The sequence below is a fragment of the Gossypium hirsutum genome, chromosome A08, assembly GCF_007990345.1.
Source record: "Gossypium hirsutum isolate 1008001.06 chromosome A08, Gossypium_hirsutum_v2.1, whole genome shotgun sequence".
NCBI lineage: Eukaryota > Viridiplantae > Streptophyta > Magnoliopsida > Malvales > Malvaceae > Gossypium > Gossypium hirsutum.
In genome coordinates this window covers 36,237,925-36,247,109 of record NC_053431.1, presented here as the reverse complement: position 1 = coordinate 36,247,109, position 9,185 = coordinate 36,237,925, and the positions used below count along the sequence as shown (strand labels likewise).

The 9,185-nt window shown below is 35.5% G+C and overlaps 1 protein-coding gene across 4 annotated transcripts; it reads right to left on the bottom strand.

The window, feature by feature from the left end:
• Positions 1 to 376: 376 nt before the first annotated feature.
• LOC107898616 (PTI1-like tyrosine-protein kinase At3g15890) lies at positions 377 to 3,912 on the bottom strand. 4 transcript variants are annotated; one of them, XM_016824126.2, is made up of 6 exons: positions 3,638 to 3,912; positions 3,397 to 3,544; positions 3,036 to 3,298; positions 1,339 to 2,954; positions 1,111 to 1,238; positions 377 to 775 (listed from the first exon to the last, which is right to left on the bottom strand). In XM_016824126.2, exons 1-4 carry the CDS (start codon positions 3,673 to 3,675, stop codon positions 2,252 to 2,254), a joined length of 1,152 nt encoding a protein of 383 aa, XP_016679615.2. In that variant the 5' UTR covers positions 3,676 to 3,912; the 3' UTR covers positions 377 to 775; positions 1,111 to 1,238; positions 1,339 to 2,251. The 4 variants fall into 4 exon arrangements, with proteins under 4 accessions (XP_016679615.2, XP_016679622.2, XP_016679626.2 ...); XM_016824133.2 differs by having other exon boundaries at positions 377 to 733; positions 3,638 to 3,839; XM_016824137.2 differs by lacking the exon at positions 1,111 to 1,238 and having other exon boundaries at positions 3,638 to 3,839.
• Between the last annotated feature and the right edge of the window lie 5,273 nt (positions 3,913 to 9,185).

Sequence of the window (9,185 nt, the reverse complement as noted above, 5' to 3'; positions counted from 1 at the left end):
GGCATTTGAAATTGCTCAGTTTTTTGTAGCATTTTGTTGCAAACCCCGCTAATGCATAATCTTTGCAACGTTTTTTGTCCAAACACCACTAAAGCCCTATTTTTCTGTAGTGTAATTTATAATTTCATTATTTTTAAAGGGATTAAATGAAATTTTTCAATATTTAAGGGGCTCAAATGTATAATTTTATCATGCATTAATTTGCAATATTATTATTTTTAAAATGATTGAACTAATTTTTTTCAATTTTATAAGGCCAAGGCCTTGCCAGCTCCTAACTTCCCTTTTAAAACATGTATCAAGCATGTATCTAATAATAATTTAAATCACCTGTACATAAAAAAGAAAAACATATATCTTATCTCTTCCAAGGAAATAATTTTAAATAAAACAATTCTTTTAATACCAAACAAGTCGAGGGGAATATACAGCTAAAAGTGGTTACAAGTAGTGTATTACAGAGGAACAAAACAAGCTGGGATGAAAATACAATACATCCAGATCCAACAAAAAAATTATTCAAAATTATGGAGCCTAAAAGTTCCCAGCAAGGTACGAATCAGCTTATAGAGAATTACAAACAAGTATTTGCCTACACTAAGTAACCTAAAGGCTCGTAGGCTGAGGTTTGATGCTCTATGTCCATTATGTGGTGAAGAAGACGAATCAGTCAACCATATCTTCCAAGAATGTAATCTTGCGAAACAAGTTCTCCAACAGATGGAAGTGATATCTGCGCCCATACATGAAAATCAAGAATAGAAACTCCGGTTACCTGAGATTTTTAACATCAATAACACATATCAATATACATGTTTAGCAGTTTCATTCTGGGCAGTATGGCATAATAGGAGAAAATTTTCCTATGAAGGTATTCGGCAGCGGATATGTGACATAGTGGGCTTTATCAAAGCATATATTACAGAATTAAGCATACTAGACGAAGTATTGGAAAGCAAGCACAATAGAAAAGAAGCCCACTAGGAACCCCCAACAGAGGAACAAGTCAAAGTAAATTTTGATACCGCATTTCAATAACAAAACAACAAAGTAATCTCTGGAATAATTATTAGAAACAACATAGGACTCATAATGGGTTCATGTGTTTACCCGGTAAAAAATGTCTGAGATTCGACAACTGTAGAAGCATATGCATGTCTCAAAGGGGTTGTTTTTGTAGAAGAAATGGGATTTGGTGAAGTAATAGTCGAAGGGGATTCAATGACTGTCATTAAAAACTACAAAGTCCAGAAAACAACAGATCACTTATCGGAGTCATCATAAACAAAATAAAATAAAAAGGCAGAAGATTTAGGAGAATTGAGTTTCGTTACATACTGCATGGAGCAAATGAAGCGGCGCACGCGGTGGCTGCATAGGGGAGAGGATGCAACTCCTCGACCTTTTGGATGGAAGAAACTCCATCGGAGGTTGAACCCATCGTTCTGAAGGACCAAAGGGGTAAAAGTTAGAGGAAGAAAGAGGATTTGTTACAGGATCTCCTAGGAACTCAAAGATTAGAGGAATTGGGAGAAGAAAATGAGCCACGCACACTGTCTGAGGAATACTAATTCCCTCGAAAAGGAACATTCTGCGTTGCAATAACATTGAAGAAGGGTAAGGGAAAGTTAAGAGTTTAGGGTTTCATTTTATTTTAGTTTCCTTAGGAAAATGACTGATTGTTTCTTCTACAGAATTAGGCGTCTGTTTTTAAGCCTTAGGTTAGGCGTCTGTTTTTAAGCCTTAGGAAATTACAATACCAAGGCACCGTCCACAAGAAGCAATGGTTTATTAACAGATGGTAGGATTAGGAGGCATAGTAGTGTTTTAGGAATTTGTAATTTTTTTTAAACTTTCCCTAATTAATGCATTAGTCGAATTTGTGTAAAAAAAATAATAGCTCTTTCACATGCGTCAAGATTGACTGACATTTTCAAAAAGATGCAGGTCACTTTAGAAAATAAATGAGTTTCCTTTCCTTTCTTTTCTTTTTCCGTAATGGATTCGTATTTTCTTTGTAGATTTATGTCTTTGTTTTATGTTCAAGTTTTTGCTTGTATATATGTTTTTGTTGGGTTTAGATTGTGTTCTTCGGGAATCTTGGGATCTTGTACTAAAATTTTCCATTTCTTGGTGATGGATTTAAGAAGCATCAACTGTTTCCAATCTAATTTGTACTGAAATAGAGTCAATTCGTGGCTGTTGATATCAACAAAATCAAGAATATTGCATTGCAATTAATTAAACTTTCTCAAATATGTTTGGTACTTTTTCTATTTCTATAGCGGTTATAAGGATCTTGCATCTTTTGCACCTCCATAGCGCCAAATACTCCACAGCTTTCCTCAAGACCATCACCATCACCATCATCATCATCATCATCATCACTTGATAGATCAAGTGACAGCAATTCTTCCTTGTACTTTACGCTATCCATTCTCGCCTTCATCAAGTTGCCTCTAGTGTCATACCCTTTTAGGATGCCAACCACTTGTTTCATGTTTGGGCGCTTCTCAGGTTCACTCTGCACGCATAGAGCAGCAACGTAGATGGCTTGTTTCAATTGGTTGTGATCGAAGTTCCCCCGAATCTTAGGATCAACAAGCTCTTTAAACCGCTCTTTAGCTATAAACGGCTCCACCCATTCGGTTATGGTCCTCTTGACACCACCTGGCAACTTCTCTATAGGCTTTCTCCCTGTTAGCAGCTCAAGCAAGAGAATACCAAAACTATAAACATCACAACTTTCGGAGACCTTTCCCCACATGGCGTATTCGGGTGCAAGGTACCCTAACGTGCCTTTAACCCGGGTCGTCATGTGGCTTACGCCTTCTGGGATTAGTTTCGCGAAGCCGAAATCAGCAACCAGCGGTTCGAAGTTTGAATCCAGCAGGACATTACTTGCCTTAATGTCTCTATGAATGATGTGGGGTGTTACTTCATGATGCAAGTACCTACAGCATTAAAAACAATAGCAGTCAACGAAATGTTTTAGTTTCTGTTTTATTTTGGTAACACACAAAAGCCAAACTTACAATATGCCTTCAGCTGAACCAATTGCAATCTTCATCCTCTTCTTCCAGTCTAATTGAACATCTCCAGCAAAATGACCATGCAGATGAGACAACAAGCTGAGGTTAGGCATGTAATCGTAAACTATGAGCCTTTGATCGGTCCCAACGCAGTAGCCCCTTAGACCCAACAGATTCTTGTGTCTAACCCTTCCAAGAACTTCAACTTCCACCGCAAATTCCATTTCAGCTTTTGATGTCATAGCTTTTAGTTTCTTAACAGCTATCTGCATTACATAATTTAAGAACCAAAAACTTTACCCACAGCAGCGGGATATAGAAAAATTAACCGAAAGCCAGGATTTATAATATTATATTCGAATACCTGAAAGCCATCACTGGTTTTTCCCCAGTAAACACTGCCAAACCCACCTTCCCCAAGCTTGTTATCGTCGCTGAAACCATTAGTAGCAGTGTGAAGCTCTTTGTATGTAAACATTCTCCATGTTGTATTCCCTGGAGTAACCACAAGACTTACCACACAGAAAGCATGGATTTTTCAGTATAATTTAATTAACAAGGAAAACATTACTGTAAGACAAGTAGTAGAGTTGTTACTTGCATACCCCTCATCGACCTTCTCTGAACTGCAGCAACTTCCCATAGCTTTTGGCTGTGGGGGGAATCGTTATAGAAATTCAGTCGAGCTTCACAACTTCGCAGTTTGCCCTTTAATTTAAACCAGACTAAAGGTGTATCTGTAATTTTCTCAGATGATGTAAGGAGCCGCCCTTGGCCGGCTTGTGTGTGTCATAAATCATAAAAAGTAGCTTCGACGGATTTACCTAGGCACAAGTAAATGAACTAGTCTACTAATCAACAAATAAAAAATATATGTTAAGTAATTGTAGCATGTAATCGTACATAATTTATACGCATCAAGCTTTAGGTAAAATGATAAGATATATTTTATTATTAAAAACAATTTTCATGTTAGAATTTTAAAAATAATATCGTTACCAACAACAATTATAAATCACATACATATATTATAAATTTAACATATTAAAATAAAAATAAAAATAAAAATGATTCGGAGGGAGAAAATAAGCGATGAATATATGAAAAAAAAATCAAAACCAACAATAAAACCGAGCTTTAATTTTCAGAAGTTATAGAACTTGAAACCTCAAATTATGATACGAGAATTTGATTTTACTCTGGCAAGCATCCATCTTCCTAGAAGCAGCTGGCTATTTCATGTATAAAAATATATATTCTTTCTTTTTCTTTTTCTTTTTTTCTTGTTTGAAGTCGATGCAAATTAAAGAGCTCTTTTTTTTTTCATGTATTTGTTGAAGGGTTTGGTTTTTAAGATGTATTCCGTACTTCTTAGCATCGATTCAGCATCTAAGAAATGGTTAATAAATAATAAATAATATGATGATATTGCGAATTATCCGGAAAAAATATTACTCTTAGAAATGCTAAAATCTGATAAGTACATATACGGTCAATGAACTATACTAAGACATGGTTAATAAATTAATGAATAATTTTAAAAATTATTAAAATGAATATAATTATATTTTTTAATAAGCAATAATTTGTGATTCTCTGAAAGTGCATCAACTTGTATATTATTAATCCATCAAATATAATTTTTTAAATTCTTTTTGGTAATTCTTTTTATAAAATTATTGAGTATTTATGAACGCGACAAATGTAAGTTTTAGTGTTCTTTTCTTTCTAATTGAAATTGCGGGAACAGTTTTGGTACTGCCAAATGTTGTTCGGTATAACAATCTTTTCAGTATATGCCCGTTAAGACCAACCCAAATATCTCTCTCGTACAATGAAATCGCGTATAATAATTGAAATATTTCAAATTTTTTTTATGTAAAATATGTATTAATTGTGTATTTAAAAATTAATTTAAAAATTAAAAATATAAATATTACATAAAATTTTGTTTTAAAATTTAAATATTTTTAATATAATAAAAGAAGGTGATGATAGTCTTTAAATTTATGTAAAAAGAATAATTTATTGTCGAGCATAACATTAACAACACAAAACTTTTAATCCAACTAATTGAAATCCAACGTTAACAAAATAGGTTATAAATAAATTAAACTAAACTAAAACTGATGATTTATTTAAAATTAAAAAGTAAAAAAAAAGAAGAAGAAGTAAATATTCAAACTTTATAAAAGTATATCAAATTATTCTGTTATTTAATAAGCATATTTCACAACAAAATCGAGGAGTTTTAGAGACTGTTTCTCAAATTTCCTGTGTTACTTTACGATCCAATGGCTAATGAGAACAATGACCTATTGTCTAAACTAAACTTTTCTAACAAAGAGTAAGCAAATGTGCAAGTGGGGGAAGATGATGAATTGATCCACACTGGATCTGAGGCAAAGGTGGTTGCAAAGTTGTTCACTAATTGTAGCTATATGAATGAGGCGTTGTTTCGGGTCCTTCGATTGATGTGTTATTCTCAAGAATAGTTACAATTCTTTTTTTTATTTACTCTTGTTATTGTTAAATTTGGCTCAGTTGAGGATAAAACCAAGATCTTTGGTATGGCGCCTCAGAGTTTTGACAAATCTCTTTTTGCAATGGTGGAGTATGTGGAGGGGCTTCCAATTAGTGATTATGATTTCAGGTTGGTACCATTCTAGGTGCGATTTTATAATGGCCTATTGGGGTAGATGAGCCGCGACATAGCTCTTCATTTGGAAGGCTCAATGGGAGAGGTTTTGGCTATCAATTGGAAGGATAATGAAGGTGGGTGGACTAAGTACATTCGAGTGAGGGTGGTGGTTGATGTTTTCAAGCCCTTGCATTAGGTGATCAAGCTATGGGGTTCAACCAGAGCGGAACTGTTAGGATCGACCCGATTTAACAATGAATAAGAAAAATAGTGGAAAAAATTGAGAAATTAAACACACAAATTTAACGTGGAAAAACTCCTTCAAAGAGGATAAAAAACCACGGGCAAAGATAATTTTACTATAATGGCAAAATAACGAAGAGTACAAAAGATGGAGATAAAAACTAAATCCCGAAAACCCGAAAACAAAGAACCCTCAAAACGTAAACACAAAATTCTCTAAATGTGTTATGAGTTATAATCTCTAATGGGTGTGTTTTCTAAGGTTGTAAAAGAGCCTATTTATAGGCTAAATTCATAAGTCAAATAATAATAAATTAATCTAAACTAATCAGTGTTTGATTGAAACAAGTAAACAGAGTTTAACTGAAAGATTATTTTTTAAATTTGACTGAAAATATGAGTCATATTTAACAAATATCCACCTTGACTCATATTTCCACAACGCCATCTTTGCCAAAGCCCGCCACGAGTCTATCTTGAACTGTGCAGGGAATTAACTGAGTTGAATTTGTGCTTAGAAACTGGAAGACATCTAGCCTTCGACTTGTACACTATCAAATCAAAACTAACCCGAGTCTGATTTTCACGAACACAGTGCCCTAACTTTTCAAAACCTGCATCCAAAAGAGAACCTCTCTTCAACGAAACGGTCATACCTTTTTCCCTCCTATGACCAAGTTGCCTCCGCTCCAAACGAGTTGACTTCAACTCCGTAACGGACGAGGGACGTCCGATTTCACCGGTCACTGAAGAACCTTCCAGAATATAAAGACTGCTGGTACTTTTACCTTTTAACAAAATGAGAGCTCCACGAGATACTTTAATGTCGCTCGATTTGATGTTGATTCTGCATCCTTTCAAGTCTAAAATACTCAATGAGATGAGATTCTTTCGTAAATCAGGTACATACCTGACATCTGAGAGTGTCATAATCGTCCCATCATGTATCCTAATTTTAACAGTACCAACACCAATTACCTTATTAGATGAATCGTTTCCCATACGCACAACTCCACCTTCAACCAAACTGTATGTGGAGAACCATTCTCTATTGGGACATATGTGGAAAGAACATCTCGAATCTAGGATCTACTCGGACGTGAGCTTGGAGTTATCGCTCGTTGACACTAACAAGAAATCATCACCATTTTCATAGGCCAAATTAGCACCAGCTACATCTTCCTTGTTACTCTCAGCAGCTCTTTTATTTCGTAGTTTATAACAATCTGCTTTGACGTGACATAACTTTTTACAATAGTGACACCTTTTGTCTCGTTTCTTTAATGCTACCAAAACGGAAGCTTGCCTATCTGTCTTGCTATCCAAATGAAGCTCATTTTCGAGTTTGTCTCTACTCAACAAATGACCCTTCACATCTTCGAACGAGAGTTTATCTCTGCCATAAATCAGGGTCTCCCTAAAAGACTTGTATGAAGGAGGTAAAGAACACAATAAAAGCATAGCTTGATCTTCATCATCAATATGAACCTCATAAATCATTTAAAAGAGTAATGAATTGACTGATGTGATCTCTAAGAAGCTCACATTCGTTCATGTGAAACGTAAATAGATGTTGTTTCAACATTAAACGGTTAGCCAAAGACTTAGTCGCATAAAGAATTTCTAACATTTTCCATAAGGCGAATGAGGTTTTCTCCATCAATACCTCCTGCAATACCGTATTTGCGAGGCACAACTGGATTGCAGACAAAGCCTTTTCATCAAACTCTTCCCATTCTGTTTTATTTAGATTCTCAGGCTTTTTCCCAGTAACAACCTTTTTCAAGCCTGATTGAACTAGAATTGCCATCATCCGAACTTGCCACAGATTGAAATTTGTCTCACCATCGAACTTCTCAATTTCAAACCTTGTTGTTTCCATCTCTGAACGGGCTGATCTATGAAAATTGAACTAGCTCTGATACCACTTGTTAGGATAGACCCGATTTAACAACGAACAAAAAAAATAGCAAAAAAATTGAGAAATTAAACACACAAATTTGACGTAGAAAAACTCCTCCAAAGAGGATAAAAAACCACGGGCAAAGATAATTTTACTATAATGGAAAAATAATGAAGAGTACAAAAGATGGAGATAAAATGTAACACCCCAAACTCGGCCCAGACGTCATAGCCAAATCTGACGTGCCACATTGAAGTTAAAAATCCATGTTTCATTTTAGTGTTTTATAAACCGACTTTTGTCAAGCAAACAAAGTGAATGGAAGCTGGGCACTAGGTAGGAATCCGTAACAGAGGAGGTGAGCCATAAAGGCTGCTTAAGTACCAAGCTCTTCGATTGGATCCAATCCTAGACATGCCCACAACCATTGCCACACTTGGTTACAACAAGTTGATAAATCGATTAATCGTGAGTCTTGTTATTTTGAAAACAAGTATCGTTTTAAAAACGCATCCTAAGTCTAGCCCATTTGAATTATTATCAACCAGTTTAAAGTTATAAAAAAAGAAAAATAAATAGAATAAATCCAGAAAAAAAAGATAAAGTTAAAATGGCCTTATTACAATCCAAAAATAAATAATAAATAAAGTAACCTACAGAAACCAGTCATTTATTTTAAAAGCCCAAAAGCGATCATCGTGGCCACTCTGAATCCCCTCCGGCTCCAAGTCCCCATGTCAAGACCCACCTGCAAGGTTAATGAAAGGGGGTGAGTTTGGAAACTCAGTGTACAACAAGCCCCTTTCAGAGCCCAAAACAATATCAGCCTGCTGGGCCTAAGCCCAAATTCCATCTCAGCATATACTGGGCCGAAGCCTTTTTATATTTCATATCTCATAACACTGGGCCGAAGCCTTTTCATATTTCATATTACTGGGCCGAAGCCTTCACTGTAAACGGTATGGCCCATAGGCCCATTTCAATATCACATGTAATGTCAATGAAAGAATGCAAGCTCATTTGGGGAGACTACTCAACCCACCATCCGCTACTCTCCACCTGTACCAACCAAGCTCTCCATGTGGGGAATAACTTAACCCACCCAACCAAAACTCTCCAATGGCAGCATAGCTGCTTTATCATATAACTGGAGGCCTAGCCTCTTTTAATAACTGGGGCAAAGCCCTTTTGATAAACTGGGGCAAAAGCCCTTTTCGGTAAACTGGGGCAAAACCCAATGCATTTATGAATACATCATGTGCATATCATACATATCATGTGCATATCGTACATATCATGTGCATATCATACATATCATGTGCATATCATACATATCATGTATATCAAAATCCCATGTATCATATTT

Coding starts and splice junctions, on each gene's coding strand:
- LOC107898616 (XM_016824126.2), bottom strand. CDS start 3,675: ATGGGAAGTTGCTGCAGTTCAGAGAAGGTCGATGAGGG. Junction 3,545..3,637: donor TCAGAGAAGGTCGATGAGGG/GTATGCAAGTAA, acceptor CTGTGTGGTAAG/TCTTGTGGTTACTCCAGGGA. Junction 3,299..3,396: donor AAACCAGTGATGGCTTTCAG/GTATTCGAATAT, acceptor TATGTAATGCAG/ATAGCTGTTAAGAAACTAAA.